The sequence below is a fragment of the Nanorana parkeri genome, unplaced genomic scaffold, assembly GCF_000935625.1.
Source record: "Nanorana parkeri isolate BGI_ZX_2015 unplaced genomic scaffold, ASM93562v1 scaffold414, whole genome shotgun sequence".
In the NCBI taxonomy this organism is placed as follows: domain Eukaryota; kingdom Metazoa; phylum Chordata; class Amphibia; order Anura; family Dicroglossidae; genus Nanorana; species Nanorana parkeri.
The window spans coordinates 1,206,717-1,224,230 of NW_017306682.1; the positions used below are offsets into that span (position 1 = coordinate 1,206,717).

Here is a 17,514-nt window from a genome sequence, read left to right on the forward strand (position 1 = left end):
AACGAGAGATAGGTGAAGGTGGAGAACGAGAGGAAGGTGAAGAAGGAAAGCGAGAGGAAGGTGAAGATGGAAAGCGAGAGGAAGGTGAAGATGGAAAGCGAGAGGAAGGTGAAGATGGAAAGCGAGAGGAAGGTGCAGACGGAGAGCAAGAGCAAGGTGAAGATGGAGAGCAAGAGGAAGGTGAAGATGGAGAAAGGGGAAGGTGTAGAGCGAGAGTAAAGTGAAGATGGAGAGAGAGGGGAGATGAATATGGAAAGGGGGAGTAAAGATGGAAAGAGAGAAGTCTCAAGATGGTGGGGTGGTAAGGATGGAAGGGGAGGGGGGTGAAGATGAAGAGAGAGAGGGGTAAGGATGAAGAGACTAGAGAGAGAGAAGGTGAAGATGGAGAGGGGGGGCGTTAAGATGGAGAGCGAGAAAAAGGTCAAGATGGAGAGCAAGAGGAAGGTCAAGAGGAAGAGCGAGAGGAAGGTCAAGATGGAGAACGAGAGGAAGGTGAAGATAGAGTGAGAGGGGGATGAAGATGAAGAGAGGAGAGTGAAGATAGAGACCCCTCTCCAAACATAGTGGTTATGGTTGTGACCATAAAGCTCTATTTTGGTCTTGTCACTCCAAATTACAGTGTGCCAGAAGCTGTGAGGCGTGTCAAGGTGTTGTCAGGAATATTGTACCAGGCTTTTTTGTGGCATTGGCATAGGCTTTGGATATCTTTTTATACCCTTTTCCATCTTTCTAAAGTTCCATTTCCTGGTTACGCATGTCTTTTGGCAGTTCTATTCTGCTCCCCATGGCTCAGTATCTAGCCTGCTCAGTGCATCCACGTGAGAGCTAACACACTCATTGACCTTTTTAACCTGGCCATACATATCGAGATTATCTGCAGGTTTTCTATGGTCAGATGGAAGAAGTGCAACAGATTCCTCCATCTATGCTAAACTGTGGATGGAGGAATCTGCCACTGGGCCAAGGTTCAGTATCTTGCTAATCAGCCCCGCTGGCTGTCAAAAGACATGAACAATGCATGCATCCAATAAGATTGCTCAGGTATTTTGAGAGCCCGCGGGGCCGACTAGCAAGACACTGAAGCTTGGCCCAGTAGGAGATTCCTCCATCCATAGTTTAGCATAGATGGAGGAATCTGTTGCACTTTTTCCATCTGACCATAGAACATCTGCTGGTAATCTATAGGTGTTTGGCCAGCTTAAGGGTGGGTTCACACCATTTTCCAGACCAGATCTGGTCCGGAAAATGGTGTGAACCTGCCTGCAGTTCCAGACCAGACAAAATGAGACATGCAGTATTGTTCTGTTCTGGTACGGACTGTGCTGGTGGGAACAGAGGCCAGAAATAGCATAGGGATACATTAGGATGCATTTTGGGTCCGGAAACAATCTGCTCTGGTCTATAGATGATCTGGATGTGGTGTGAATGGGCCCTCATACACAGACACTAATTGCAATTTAAAAAGCCACAGATGTGGGAAATTAACCTTTAGTTGCCTTTTTAACCTGTGCGTGTCACCTTGTGTGTCTAACAAGGCCAAACATTTGTGATGAGGGCCATTTGGGTGATTTCTGTTATTATGATTTAAAAAAGGAGCCAAAACAACTACATGATAATAAATGGCTTCATATGATCACTATCCTTAAATAAAAGACAGTTTTCTTTGGCATGATCACCCATATTTTCAATATCAATGCCAAAATTGCACAATTTGTGCCAGGGAATGCAAACCTTTGAGCACAAGTGTATCTCTTGAGTGCACAATTCACTAAAACCTATGCGTTATTTACCGAATTAGATATTTTGTGAAACTTGCAGTATTTTTCATCTATTTTTATTTCATTTTATTTTTTGGTCGCTCCCAGTATATATAAAAAAAAAAAAAAAAAGGGACATGGGTGCAGACAATTACAGCAATGACATTAAAAACCAGCCAAGGCACACATCAACATTTGCACACTGCCTCAGGCTAATAGACGTTATATACTGACTGCCCCAGGCAAGTGCTATTTACTGCATACTTTTTTTTTTAATGTAATTCCTGCGATATTTACAGCATTTTATCAGCCTATTAATAACACACATGCAATATTTAAGTTAAATGAATTTAACATTTTGTTATCGCATGCAATATTTCACTACAACAGGTCACGTGACCTGAATATTGATTGCCATAAAGGTTCGTGAATTGACCCCGCAGTCTGTTAAATTTAAATGTACACTATCTCCTATTTTTTGGATCTTGCCAGAAATCATGTCAGCCAATACCTTCCTGTGCCTAGTGATCACCAAGCTAGATGGTGAATTAGTCCATGGGCTGCGGCCTACGTGGCCTTTTCTCAGTGCACACTCATGGAGAAGCCATCTATTTGCTGGCTTGCATGTAAACAGCTTCTTCATTAGGGTCAATGGAGAAAAGACCACCCATGAGCAGCATCCTGTGGCCCACTGAGTTAATGGGATGAAAAGAAAAAAAAAAGGACAAAGCTGAAGGGGCTATATGACTAAGTGAGACATAGTGAGAGATAAAACAGAAGGAGATGTGGCACTTACTTTGAGTGGATCTCAGCACCAGATGGGGGCCGGTCTGTGGGGAGGATCGTGAGAATCGAGGTGTGTATTCAATGAGGACTGGTGTGCTGCCTGAGGCTGTTCATCTTGAGGAGGGAAGCGATGGTGAGAAGAGAGGAGAGGGATGGACAGGGGGGGTGCGTAGTGGCACACAAATTTAGTCCGTGTCACCGCTGCTGTGATGGAGTGCAGGCGATGTGCGGGGTGACGTCTGGCTGGGCTGCAGCTGCAGGTGGAAAGGCTCGATCTGTGTGTGGACCGAGACTTGGCCAGTGCCCGGGCCGTGATGATGATGTTGAATGAAAGGACGGCCGGGATGAAGGTGGGGTAAAGGTGGTCAGGTCAGTATGGTCGTGGGTGGAGGTTCGGGAGTTAATGGGATGGAAGACTTGCCTGACCCCGCATAGGCCCACGCCACTGATCTGAGGTCCGTAGTGAGAACTTTATATCTGTTGGGGAGAACAGAGGGGCCAGTTTGCTCCCTAATATTTAAAGCTATTGTTATCATTTAAGGGAAACCTTTATTGATGGAAGCTCTGAGGTGCAAATGGGGGCTGCCACTCTATGACAGTTTCCCTACTCATGCCTGTGCTTGTGCCAGCTGTCTATTAAAATTTCATAGAAGCACAGAGCCAGCCCTTGTAGCAAAAAACAAAAGCCCTGGTATTTGGATGGAGCAGGGCCATCAGGTGCTATAAGCAAAATGACTGCTGAGGCAGGCGGCATGGCCTCTAAGGGTAAATGTTACATTCACGTACACGTCTTTTATTATTTGACACTTTTGCAAGTAAAATTTGGGCTAACAGTGTGCAAAGTACACTAATCTAATATACAAAATCAATGACTAAATATTTTTCAATTGGATGTATTTCTATTAGGCGAGTGTGGCCCTCAGTGGCACTACTGTAGCCTCTTACTGAATCATGATACTCAGTCCTAACCACGGAATGCCTGCCATAAATAGCAGAGGTAGTGATACATTTTCACCACAAGAGGGACCTCTGTGTATTTCTCAATGTATCCAGTATGTGAGCAATGACAACTTCAAACAAATCCCAACATTTGCTGACAGACTAGAAGTGCTTGCAGGTGGAACTTTTTGGACCACTGAGACTATGGGTACCTGGAAAGCAAAAACTGTGCTTTTAGCTGGATAAAACATTTGTAAATGAAAGCAGTACTTCATATAAGAACAGTGGCAGAGTAAATGTGAAAGCAAATGCCAAGGGGCCAGAAAACAATACCACATATGCAATACATCTCTGCTAGACATGTGCGATTCATTTAGCTCCGAATCAAAATTCGTATCTGAATTTCAAAATCCCAATGCATCTGAATGCGTCCACATCCAAATATCCATTTCTGAATTTCGGATCGTGTCCAAATGTCGTTCAAATACGAAATTGAATAAGACGTGACTTTTCTGGCCAATCAGTCGGTTTAATGCATCCGAATGGGCCTGAACACGAATTTTCGAATGCCATTCAGATCTGGGAGCCTCAGGTTTAGTTATATGTATATATGGGTCACAATGTTACCGCTACGAATATTCATTTGTATTATAGAATACTACTTGTATATACACATACTAAAGCTGAGGCTCCAAGACCCGAAGGAAGTTCGAATTTCCGAATAGCATTCGAGTGCTCCTGAATGCCATTCGGGTCTGGAAGCCTCAGCTTTAATCTGGATCCCAGACCCGTATTGCTTTCTGGAGCTCCCGAATTGTATTCTGAAATGCCATTCGGGTCTAGGAGCTTCAGCTTAAGTAATAATATCTGTATATGGTTTTCTGTGGCATTGACAACAAATATTTGTAAACTCATCCGGAACGAACGAAAATTCGGATTTCAAAATTTCGGATCCGAATCACGAAATATCCGAACCAACATTTTTCTGCAGCTAACATGTCTAATTTCTGCCATACATGTACATTTTCTCATGTTTTATCCCTTTAAAGACCATGCAAGTACAAAAAAATACCTGCTCATGTGCCAGACATGCACTCAGGTCTAAATTTCTCATGGGATGACGACACACATTTTTGTGGACCGAATTGCATTAGTCCTGTCCAGTTTTCTACTACTGAATCCCTCTCACTGTCATCTCCAAAACATAAGTGCTAATTATTCTGCAGTCCAATGTAAGAACTGGGGGAGCACCAATTAGTCTTCTTGAGATAGCACAGGAAGTATGTACAGGACAGCTCTGAATTTCTGACAAGAGCAACAGTTATATTTTGCACTTTTGCATTAAAACCGATATAACAAAACATTATATTGCTATATTAAAACAGACCAAAGGGGAGCTGATAAGAGATGTTCATTGTGAGGGGTTGGCATATTGAACTTAAAGTGCATGTAATCAATTCATGTCTAAAATTGCAGATCTTTGTGGCCAAAAAACTCACATTATAATTTTGAAGTGTGTAAAGGTTTCTTTGGATCTACACTATAGAGCCAACCATTGGTGGCCACATGATCATTATATCCATAAGAGCTTGCTGGACAAATTTATTCCAAAACCATGGGCATAAATATGGAGTTTCACCCCACCCACCTTCCTTTAGCTAGAGCAGCCTCCACTTCTCTGGGGGAGCTTTCCACAAGATTTTGGAGCATTTCTGGGAATTTGTGCCCATTCAGCCATAAAAGCCTTTGTGAGGTCACCTACTGATGATGGATAGGAAGATCCGACTCGCAATCGCCACTCCAACTCATCCCAAAGGTGTTCAGTAGGGTTGAGATATCAGTCAGCAGTCCATAAAAAGTGTTTTACTATTACCCAATCAATGCGCACCAACACTTCAAATAACTTAACACAACAACATTTTCTGTATCTTGAATAAATAGAAAGATTTTTTATTATTATTAAGACTCCATGCAAAAGATAAAGAATTTAATAAATCTCTCTCAAAGTAGGGTTCATAAAGAGGTATGCAAAATTAGATCTATTCCAATGCGTAAAAACCTTCTCTCTATACATATATCTACAAATATATATAATATGAAAGGAGGACACAGGGGTATCTGGTGTTCTAATAGAGGTTATTCTATAAAAGCAGTGGAGAAGGAAAAAAACAACAACTTATGAATACAGGAAATGTCAGGATAGGGAGTTCTACAACAGTCAAGATGATGACCTGTCCGAGGAGTTTACCCATTGTAACCGCTATGTAAATATTCTTTTGTAAAATAAAAAAGTCATGCAGGTGCTCCTGTAAATGCTCGGCCCAATGGGATTTAAAAGTAACCCATTTTAAAGAAAATTAAATCACCATCATCTTGTAAATGTTAATATGCAAGCTTTTTTTTTGTCAGGCAGAGTCAAGTCTTCTCACTTTAAGTGCTATGGTGGGCCACTGGTGTCTAACACTTCCGGTCCCTGATGCACACTGTAGTTCCTCGCACCAGTTCCTTCATCACAAAAGGGGACAGTGACATAGTGGCCAAAGGAGGAACCACAGCCCCGAGTATGGGACCAGGTATCTGAAACAACCAGAAGTGTCGGACACCAGGAACTCCCAAGTAGCTCTTCAAGCGAGATCTGACTGACCACATGCTGGAAAGGCAAGCATTCAACTTCTTCCTTTACAGGAGGATTGCAATTTAATGCACTTCCTCTTGCAGCAGGATTGTTTAATTCATTACATGAACTGCGCTGAACTTGAACAACAACCTGTGGAGTGTGATTTGCCCTACTGGGCCTCATGATCTGGGTGGATTTTGTCCAACCTGCGGAGCATCACACAAAAGTGACTTAACTGGAGTACAAAGTACAGGGTGGGATACCTCAGACAATGCTTCCTGGAGCATATATGACAAGTAAACCTTTCCAAAAGGAAACAGATTACTGAGGACTTGTCATCTTTGAATGGCGGACCACAAGGGGCCCTGTCAAGTTTCTAAAGAACTAAAACCAGTAGTTCACTGCAATAAAAGGGGAAGAATACTCACCTTTCCAGCAGCTCAGGTCTCCTACCTCCACTCTGTTCCAACCTCCATCATTCTATTTGGTGTTCAACACTTCTTGAATTTTAGGATGCCCGTGTCCCCCCACCTTGCACCATAGCTTACTTCTCTATGTGACTACAGGATATAAAAAGCAAAGTAGGAAGGAACAGTGGCATTCCTTGGTGTGGGCTGCAGCGCTGAACCAGAAGGGAGGTAGAAGACACAGGCTGCTGGAGTGGTAAATATCTACCTGTGGCAAGAGACTCCTGCTTTTATTTCCATAGAGATCTGACAGGCTCTCTTTAAAGTAAATGCCCCAGGAGGAAAAAAAGAAGACCTGCAATTTACACTTTTTGGGAGGAAAGCATTACCTGAACCCTCCCTACCTGTACTTCATACTAGACTTAAATCCCTGTGAATACGAAGATGTTTCTAGAATGTGGGCATGTCCTGGTCAATTATTTTTCCAGCCTCCGATATCCACATTTCCCGCTGAATAAAAATTGCATTAAAAAAAAAAACCAAACAAAAAAATATTGATATTTTTAGTCACAACTCAAAAAAATTAATACTGAAAATAAAAATAGTGGAATTGTACCAAAAAAACCCTCAATATTAAAAATGCCAATTTTCCTCAACGCACAATGACCATCCAAAAATGGCTACCAATGCTGCAGTCGTTCACAATGATCAGGGTAGACACTATTGATACAAAAGGTTCCGGGTTTGATTTCTGAAACAATGATCCTCAATATAAAAAGTGACAAGGAAAAAGAAAAGCCGCACTGAATAGAATAGAACCATCCCGAAGTGTATATCCTGAACGGGACAGTCCATTAATCAGGATGTGCATCAGTGCACAAGACGCGAGGTGCAAGAAAAGTCTTAAAATGATATCAGTCAAAAAGTTTTCAAGCTATTGCAAATTATTCAATCACTTACAATGAATGCTGCTTCTTGAGGTTTGAAAGTTTTGGGTTCTGGCACACTCAGCTGGTCCCCTGAACACTGGCACTGGTATCCTGTTATAGGATGGCTCCTTTCCCTTGCAGGGTCCGATGCAGCTACCCGTGTGTGTGCTAGTAAGCTGTGTATGTCTCCACAAAATAAATAGACACAGCAAGGCAATTTACTCCCCTCCCCCCTGCTCCCCCTTCTCCAAACTAGTAGATGGACGACTGCTGTCCCTCGTGAACTTGTAATGGACAGGAAGTTCAGGGAAGCTGAGCGAGAGTTGGAGCTGTTTGGTAACACGACGACTGTAATTGCTTGGCCAAGTATATTTGTTTAAAAAAAAAAAGTTTGCACGTTTAATACTGCTTTAAAAGTGGTAGAAATCCACCAACGTAAACAGTTGAAGTTTTGGGGTTCAGCAGCATCCCCAATATTGAGACAACATGCTCATGTGATGCTCTGGTAAAGGGGTCCTTGCTTGTTCCCAAAATGGAACTGTTCTGTTCTGACTTTTCTCCTCGCGGCTCATGCACTGCGGCACATCGCAAAGTGTACGGAGTTAAAACTTTAAAGTGACACTAAACTCAGGAGGTAAATCTTAAAAATGTATTCGAGTCCCTTAACTATGAACAACAATGTATCTTATTTGTGTATCACTCGGCTGTATATCCTCCAATCATCTCTGACTTTGTGCTGACACCATCCTTCCTTCTGGAGGGGGGCTACTTTTGTTCCCCATGCATTTGTAAGATTTAACTCCTGAGTTTAGTGTCACTTTTAACAGAGTGTCCAGCTAAGCATGTACAGTGTGGAACGGTTCTATTGCATTCAAAAATACTAACCAGCCTCTCCCTTTTCCCATACAGCACTGATAGAAGGAAAGGAAAAATCAGATTTCTGCAAGCAACAATAAGGGTCTGTAAAAACAAATGTATTAGTACACTATTGGAGGTAATATTTAGGTAGGAAGAACAGTCATTGGTCTATTTATTAATAAAAAGAATGAAAGTTACTCATCCAGGTAAAATCCGTGTACATTTGGTCTGTGTGAATTATCCAGCTGTTGAGGGAAAGTGGCAAAAATGGAATGTTAGTAGCAACGGTTACATTTATTTGCCACTTCCCTCCAGCGTTCTCTAGAATTGTTACATTGTATCTCTTGTTACTATGATGTATTTATTTCCTTTGATCCTCAGTTCCATCTGGTGGCCCATTCACTCCAATGTTCTTTATGAATGAACCATGCTGCCCATATTTGAGGAACTTTTGTCCAGAAAAGAAAATTGCAGCTAAAACATTTGATTTTGCCCCATTTTCATTAATTTGCACAGAACGAATGTAAATGCAGTTTTGCTGGATATATAGCAAGTTCAAGTCTTTTTTTTTTTTTTTTATAGACTGACTCCTAAAAGTTCCCTAAATGCTGTACTCATATAAGTATCCGACATGTGGTCCTTTATTAACCGTGGAGGAAAGCAAAAGTGAAGGTATTTTCATTGTGCCCAAACTAGATTCCAGCTTGTGTGTATTAACCTGCATTAAAAAGGCAGAAACCTGATTTGTTCATGCGGGCAAAACCTCCACTTTATTTCTGCGTGCTGCAGACTTAAGGAGGACCCGTCCTTTACTGGAATACATTTCCTCTGAAATCAGCTGTAAAGGAAAATACTGATTGGCTCTTCTTAGTGTTCTGAACTTTTACTGTTTTCCTTGTGCTGCCTAAAGGGCTTGTTCACACAAACCAGACCAGATCTGCACGTGCAGCGTTCTTGCTGCGTTCCGGGCCGTTTTTTTTTAAAACAAAATATATATATTTTTTTAGCCTAAAATGGGCTTTCAATGTGTTCCAGATGCGCCTGCATGCGTTCCAGAGCAGGAAAAATAGGGCTTGCTGCAGTTTTTTTTTTTACATGATCTGGAACTGAATGCTGCGGTGTGAACTAGAGCCCAAAATACCATTGGAATACATTGGCTGCAGTTTTGATCCGGTCTGTAACTCATCTGCACCTGCTCTGCGCTTGGTGTGAACTAGCCCTAACTGAATCAGCACAAGTAAGTATGCACTAGCTGGACCGAAAGCTGAGTCAGCTAAAATGCCTCTGCATAGTCACTGTGCTTCTTCATAACTTCCGTATGTCTATGCTTTCTCCCGTCACATAACCTCCAACTTTCACAGTTGGTGCTGGCATTGTGACGCAGATCAATTAGCAGGCAATAATATTGCAATATGGATGTAGCTGTATGTTTACATAATGAAAGATCCTTTACCTTGCCTCCATATACATTATAGAACCACAATCATCTCTTGTTCAAAAACTGGAGTGGAGGAAAGCAAAGACTGAAGTACAGCTGAAGGTCCGGATACTGCATACCACTGTTCTCGCAGCAAGTAGGCACTTTTGTGCAGCAAGTGTATAGCAGCAAACATGTATTTTGTTGCTGGTATGAATTTAAACAAGACAAAAGCCATAGATCCCCTGTAAGATCGGTGTGTGTGTGAACCGTTACATGGCTTTTCTAAACTGGCAACCGTAAAGCTCACCTCCTTTCCCGCTATTATTGCTTATGAGGAAACAAAACAAATTGTTAATATAAAGTCACCAGTGGTTCTGTGTATAAAATCTGTAACAGTAACTAACCAAGTTAGTTTCCCGTTTGTGCGAACAGGATATAACAATCATTAAAAAATATAACATCTCTTGTCTGGTGCTGCCAGAACCGTCTGGTCCGTTTAGTACTCTGCGCAGGCTTACCCAGTAACATTCTCTGCAACACTTATAATACACACTATGAAGATGGAAACAGAAATAGAAATGCACATAAGAAAAAACAAAACAGAAGTAAAGTGCAGCGCCACCCAATACTGATTTCTGGATGCAGATCGCTGGGGTTGAACACTAGCTGGATGCATAGGTTTCACTTGTGTAGGGGGTTCCCCCTTCTTTAGATCCCATCTCCGACACATTGGAAGCATAGTTCATTCTATTTTTGCTGAGCATGACACATCTACTCAAAAATCAGAAATCTGTTCTGGGTGGACTGACTCTTAAGATGGTCACACATGCACCAATGTTTTGGTTAGGCTGGAAAGACCCCCAAGAACCTCCTGCCCTGAAAAGGACTGAAGAGCCACCATAGAAGTCACTAGGTCCAAGCCCACTTCAGACTATTCTTCTTCCAAATACTTGTGAAGAGCATTGGAATATATCTATTTCTTCAGATGTGTTAATTGATGGGGGGGGGGGAAGCCACATCACCACCAATTTTCTTTTGTTCTCTTCTTCAATAAGCTTTATTGCACTGAGAACAGTGTGTTGGAGGAGTTGCAGGGTCTGACGGGCAGCGTTATTTGTAATGCACAGTTGTAGAATAAAGCTTATTGAAGGAGTGAAGCAGCATCTTTCACTTGCAATTTACACTTCAGTGACTAGGTCGGGTCCCCTGCAACCATAGCACCAGCAGCTGGCGGTGGAGCTACGAATCTGCATCAAGCGCTACCTTTTGCTGCTCCCTCCCAGTTTCTTTTACAAGGTGGCTGCTTGTTACGCTCATAACATCCCAGTAATCACAAGTCATTTTGTTCAAAGCTGCATGTGTGGCCAACTTTAGACAAGACACATAAGCACATAGACAGTAAAAGCAACAAAAACGAGCATTTAGAAAACAGCTGGTGGATGCATCTGGACTATCTACTGGCATTGTATAGAAGCCAAGCATCTGCCAGCTGCATTGGAAAAATGATAAAAGACCTCCGAAAATAGAGAGTGTACCGAACGTGGATGTACAATGCCCATTTCGGTGACCTAGTCTTCTTTTGGCGGTCAATGCGGAATAATGCGAAGGAAGTCCAGCAGACGACTGTACCATTAGGGCACACAGGCCAGGGACCCATTTCTGGATGGAGACAGTCCATGCCACAAAATGTACATCAGTAACAGGTGCTCTTCTCTTTGACAAGGGCTGCATTCTATTCATTCCACTGTTAACGAGAGCACTGTCATCACGGCGATTCCGCAGCTTATCAGCAGCACCTGGACCAGAGAATTCCTGGAAACAAGAACAAAAGGCTTACTTAGACAAGTGACAGCGAAGATCTAAGATCAATTTAAATGGGTTTACCGAGCCATTACAAGGCAGTTTTTCTGACGCCTTCATCAAGCCTTTCTCCTTCCCCTTTACAACTATCTGGACAGTGATATATTTCACCTGTAATGTCCCTGGCAGGGAGAGCAGCACAATTCTTTAGTAGCAAGGGGAAATACTATGTACAGAGGCTTAAAGGACAACTATACGGAAAATATTGTTTTCTGCTAACTATATATGGTCAATACCCAAAAAGAACATTCAATGATTTCTACTGTCACATGCCTTTATTTATATTTGTATCCAGATTTACATGCAGGCCATGCTGTCCAGAAAAAGTGGCAATTGGAACAAAACACTGCAATGGCCTACAATGGCCAGCTTTAAACTTTGAAGCAGGAAGGCACTTTATTGCTATCCACATGCTACGTCCCTTCTGCCACAAAATAAATGTACCGGCCTGTACGCAATCTGTTGTAGAATGTACACAGAGCTCTGCATGCGCAGCTCAGGGTGACATTCTCGGCACACCTCTGTGCTGGGATGAATGAACGCCTGTACGTATGCGCAGAACTTACGCCACCCGCCTCCAGCCAAAAACCTGGCACCCGGAAGAAGCTAGGGAGAAGGATGATGGTGCCGGCAAGATAAGGTGCGTTATGTTCCGATTTCTTCCATATGGTTTAAAACAATTTTACAACAGAAAAAAAAAAAAAAATGTTACTGTAACTGCTCTAGGGCTTGTTCACACCAAGTGCGGAGCAGATGCAGAGCAGTTACAGAACGCATCAAAACTGCGTTCAATGTATTCCAATGGTATTTGGGGCTCTAGTTCACACGGCAGCATTCAGCATCCAGAGCATGTGGAAAAACTAGCATGCCCTATTTTTTCTGCTCTGGAACGCACCAAAATACACTAGAATGCACTGAAAGCTCATTTTAGGCACACAGAAAAATAACCTCATGCAGATCTGGTCTGCATTCGGTGTGAACAAGCCCTTAAGCAGAACTAAAGCTCCCAGTACTTACCTTCCCTCTAGAAAATGCCACATGCACATGCTCCTTTGTCCACACTGACATCTTTGCCTGGCCGTCCTCCGGGTTTGGCATTTTTGGCCACTTGTTTGGCTGGCCTGCGATGACTTAACTCCCACACATGTGCATGGGAGTTCATAAATCTCAGCACCAAGGCATGCCGAGATTGGGCATGGATCTGTGACTATGCTAACTTGTTAGCAGAAAGACAAGTAGGATTTATAGTCGAACAGACATACAGAGTCTATTCTGCAATAAAAGCCTTTTCCTGCTAGGATTTTTAAAAGGTGTAGAAAAGCTGGAGTTAGGCCTTAATTTGTTTGTCTCTTACTTAAAACTATAACTGAACTACAACTAAAGTCCATCTACAACGAAGCGCCAGCAGGGGGCGGAAGGCAGAGGAGAAAAGCAGAATGGAGTGTCTGTGTTAGGTGTTTCAATAAAACTTAGAAGATTGGAAGTGGGTTTTATGTCATAGCTTAACTGCACAGGAGAAATGTGAGGACACTGACCAGGATATGATGTCTGGCAGGGAATGCATACACCTGGAGACTGAGAACAATTACAAGTTCTTTGGCAGGTAAAACAGATAAATACACAATTGAAATGAGCTTTCATTGTTGGTTCAAAGGAGGACAAATAAAGGAAATGAAGAACACACCTAATGGAAAAGGTTAGAACGGTCCGGTTTTTATTCTGATCCGTGACTTTAGGGAGAAGATTTTCTCTCACTTTCAATCTGTGTGACACTATTATTATACAGGATATATAATTGTGGTTTTTAGCACCTTGACAAAAACAAGCACTTGACCCTTGCAGTGCTGGGGGTATGCAGACCAAGAAATAAGAAAAAAAGTCAGAAGTCCTCATCTGCGTAGAGTTGCAAGTCACAACTTGAAATATTGAATCAAAGGGGTCAGAATGATAGCTGGGCTAGAATCTTTTTTATTATTAGTATATAGGATATATATATAGAGCCAACAGTTTGCGCAGCGCTTTACAATATAAGGAAGACATTACAATTACAATACAAGATGGTAAGGAGGGCCCTGCCCCTGAGGGCTTACAATCTAAAAGGGAGGGGCCAGTGATACAGGAGGAGGTAGTTGTGTGGGGATGAATTGTTTGAGAATGTGATAGTTCAGTGGTTAGGTTGAGGTGGGATACACTAGGGGGGGACAGTAGGACGAGGACATCAGGTCTCAATGGGACAGCGATACAATTCTGATAGATGTTCCAACTATTTCCCGCACTACTAAATTAAGCATTTTTTGTTGCTGTCTCTGTCCCCATTGGAAAGATACCCCATCACTTCCTATCCCAGCGGCAACCTGTCATCGGGGCAGGAAGTGAGGAGGAATAGGAGACACGGGCAGCATTTAAAACCTTGCAAAGGTTCTAACCCTTCCACACTCTATGCAAATCTAAATGTTTGTTGTTGCTGGAGTTGGTTTATTACTAAATAACTCATTAAATAAATAACTACGGTATGTAAATATCTGACTTCCCCCTCCTTTCCGTGCCGCCTGTGCAGGTGTTACACAAGCTAGAACAGAAAGTGTAAACCTTCTATATGTCTATACTGAATTTTATTCTCCACTTGCTGTAAAAACCCGCTCTCCTAATCTTTACTCAAATCCCAGTGAGGACAACGTTCATCCTCATCTGACCTCATTATTGGACATTGTTTCCTGCGATTCATTGTCATTGTTTTCAGTGTTCGCACACACATGGCGCTGTCACTCAGTGGATTCAGCCCAGCAGTATGAACAAAGCAGAAAGTATAAAAAGGGACCACGAACGTGACTATATAAACTGCTGTATTCTGATAACGGTGTGCGATAATCAGAACTTGGATTTAAAATTCCTATCCAGATATACCAGGCATGCCAAGCCAACCAGCAGAAGTGACAGTGACACGGGTCAGGACAAACTACAGCACAGCCAGGAGTGCCCGAGCAACTGTAGATGTATTTAAAAAATGTTTTCCAAGATTTAAACCATGTGAATGGTATATCACCGTTATAAGCACCCGGGGCCGGTTATAGTTTGTCCCAACCAGTCACTATGTGCCCTGTTAAAGGAGAACTATGAGGCGAGTGCTTTTCACTCACCTCATAGTTCTAGCCGACCTGTGACAATGAGACTGTCACAGGTCGGCTCAGTAGATCGGGAGGTGAGCGAACACATAGCTGGGCGGATCCCGGCACAATTGTCGGGATCCGCTTCAGCTGCGGCGTCTCAGTATACTGCGAGCAGTAGCTCGCGGTATACTGAGCGTAGGGTGACGGGAGGACGCTAGTTTGTGTGCTCCCGTTACCCTAAGGAGAACTATGGGGAAAAGCCTTAACCCCATAGTTCTCCTTTAACACCATACAGCTGGTGTGTTGTGTGTTGCATAAAAACACAATACTTTAGAACACATTGCAATTTGCAGTTGCGCATAGAATTGAATTTCGGTTGTGACATTTTAATAAAGTTTTTTTTTTAAAGAGAAAAGTAAACCGTGCAATGAATTGCAACAACGCACCACACCACACTGGTGGATTGCATAACACTTATGGTGCATTTTGTAGGTGTGAACAGGCTCATAACAGCCAATGAAGGAAGCAAAGAGTCTCTCTATAAAATCTCCTATGTACCCACCCTACATATTCTTCAGTACTTTTTTTTTGGCGAAGCCTCTGTACTACAGGTTCCCACCACACTTGGACCCTCCAGAGCCTCTGTTTCCTAGCGGCATTTTAAAATGGTGCAGAGACAAAAAGCTGCTGTCTCTGTGCGTAAAAGAAGATCTAAAGGCTTCTAAGACACAGTCAAAACTGTCAGTCAGCATTACCAAACTAAAGGCTTGCGAGTCAGCAGTGAAATTGCTGACTGGCATGTCATTTGCAATACTCTCTCTGCTAAGTATAGTGCAAGCAGCCCCAGTCTACATGAGTGACAACTCTGCTCTGGATTCAGAGCAGTGCAACATTGTTGCCACCATAGGAGCCGACATTAAGCGGCCTTCTCTGGCAGACTCAACAGATATTTGTGAGGCTTTGCAGAAGGACTGATAGAGAATGGGAGGTCTTAATTCTACTTTAAACTTACTGTTTTAAAACATTTTTGTGCGCTCTGCAAGGCAAACAGATAGCTGACCCCAATACAATGGGATGTAAACTGAGACAAAAATCCCCAATTATACATTGCAGTAAATCCATGTTGTTCCTGCTGACATCCTGAATATGAACACATGTTCCCCTAGCAGACTGGACATCCACAATAATTAGTTGTCAGTATAGGACTCCCTCCAACATGCCCAAGAACACAAAAGAAGTAGAAGGGAAACTTTTTTTGACAATTATATTTCTAACGTCTGATTTTGCATTGTTAGTTGTCTGGGTGTCAAGAAAAAAAAAAATCATGGCTGACACTGCTGTCATGGTGACCCTTTTGCTTCAATATTTGGAGTCACTGATGCTAGAGGGTCAGTGTAACAGCCAGGCAACTAGCATGTTGCTGCATAGCGATCATAAAGTACAAAATGCATCCCAATGTATCCCTATGTGTTTTATGGGCTCCAGTTCTCACGTGCGCAGTCCGTTCAGCTTACGACAGAAAAAATACTGCATGTCACATGTCAGGTCCGGAAACGGAACGGATACGCAAACGCGTCAAAAACGCATAAAAAACGCACTGCAGCTAACATACTAACAGCCCCACTCCAGCAAAAAAAATTTTTTTTTTTGCTGGAACACATCCAAAAACGCAATGCATCAGCAGCTCCACGTCTGCTGATCAGGACCTGATCTCATGTGAACAGGCCCTTAGACCTGCCAGCAATGATGAGCAGAAGAAAAAGGGGACGTCACACGGTGTTGCTGAATTTTTTAAACCCGTTACGCCTTAGTGATTGCTAGAGCCATGTGGACTGACAAAAGTCAAGTCACAGAGCCCATGCCTCATTTTCTGGCTGGACGAGCACTTTCCTCACCAGCCAGTTCCCCAAATTCATTGGATTTCAGTTCTTCCAATTATGGAGGTTCAGCTTCACGTGGGCGCTACCTAGGGAAGCCTGCATGCAAATGCAGTCTGCATAGAACACCCATGCAGACATCCATCCACCAAGGCATTTTGATATTTACATCAATTCCCTCCAAGATCCAGCCCAATGATTACATCAGAGCTGAGGGCTCTTGAGAGGAGTACTAACGCATGGTATTGTGATGTTTACAGGAAGCTGTGTACAGCACCCTGTAGGTCCCTCCCACCAGCCATGATGTACCTGAACTGCAAAGAGAAGTACAAAGAACCAGTAATGGCATCACTGGGTCTAAAATAAGGTATTCAAATGAAAGAGAAAAAGTTTTATAAACCCCAATGAAGGGGGGAACTACTTTAAACAGGCACACGAGTCATGACCAATTTGCAAAGCATCCAATATAGTATATAAAAATATATAAAGACATTACATACCGCACACTGGTTTCCGTTAGGAGATCTGGTAATACGTTAACCAATGCAATGTAGAGAAATCCCCCAGAAGTAAATGGTAATATCCAAGCTACTGCTTCCCCTAAAACAATATTGAAAGTTAGAAGTGTGGGATGATACAAGCTTCCTGTCACCAATCACCTACTGATCTATGCATCCCCTTACCTGCCCCTTTGGGTGACTGAGCGCAAACTGCAAAGCCAGCCCCCAGGATCCCCCCCATTGCTGTCATCAGCTGCATCTTAGCAGCACTCCAACGATCAAAACCAGCACGGAGGAGGATGGCAAAATCCCCGACCTGAAAGAAAGAAAGAGAGAGCTGAAGCACAAGAGCAGGATATGAAGACTGCAACGTAAGCAAACATCATATTTTTCTTTTAAATAGAGTAAAAAGAAGGGTTAAAAACCCCCCAAGAGGGTTTTTGTTGGGGGGGGGGGG

The 17,514-nt window shown here is 42.7% G+C and overlaps 1 protein-coding gene across 1 annotated transcript in view; it reads right to left on the reverse strand.

Annotated features, from left to right (window-relative positions):
• Nucleotides 1-11,070: 11,070 nt before the first annotated feature.
• The window catches only part of SLC39A13 (solute carrier family 39 member 13), a 25,349-nt gene continuing 18,905 nt past the window's right edge, over nucleotides 11,071-17,514 (reverse strand). The window contains exons 8-10 of the mRNA XM_018559729.1: nucleotides 17,241-17,373; nucleotides 17,058-17,157; nucleotides 11,071-11,525 (exon numbers count right to left, since the gene is read on the reverse strand). Coding sequence (XP_018415231.1) covers nucleotides 11,450-11,525; nucleotides 17,058-17,157; nucleotides 17,241-17,373 — 309 coding nt within the window. The 3' untranslated portion in view covers nucleotides 11,071-11,449. The remainder of the gene's footprint in view (nucleotides 11,526-17,057; nucleotides 17,158-17,240; nucleotides 17,374-17,514) is intronic.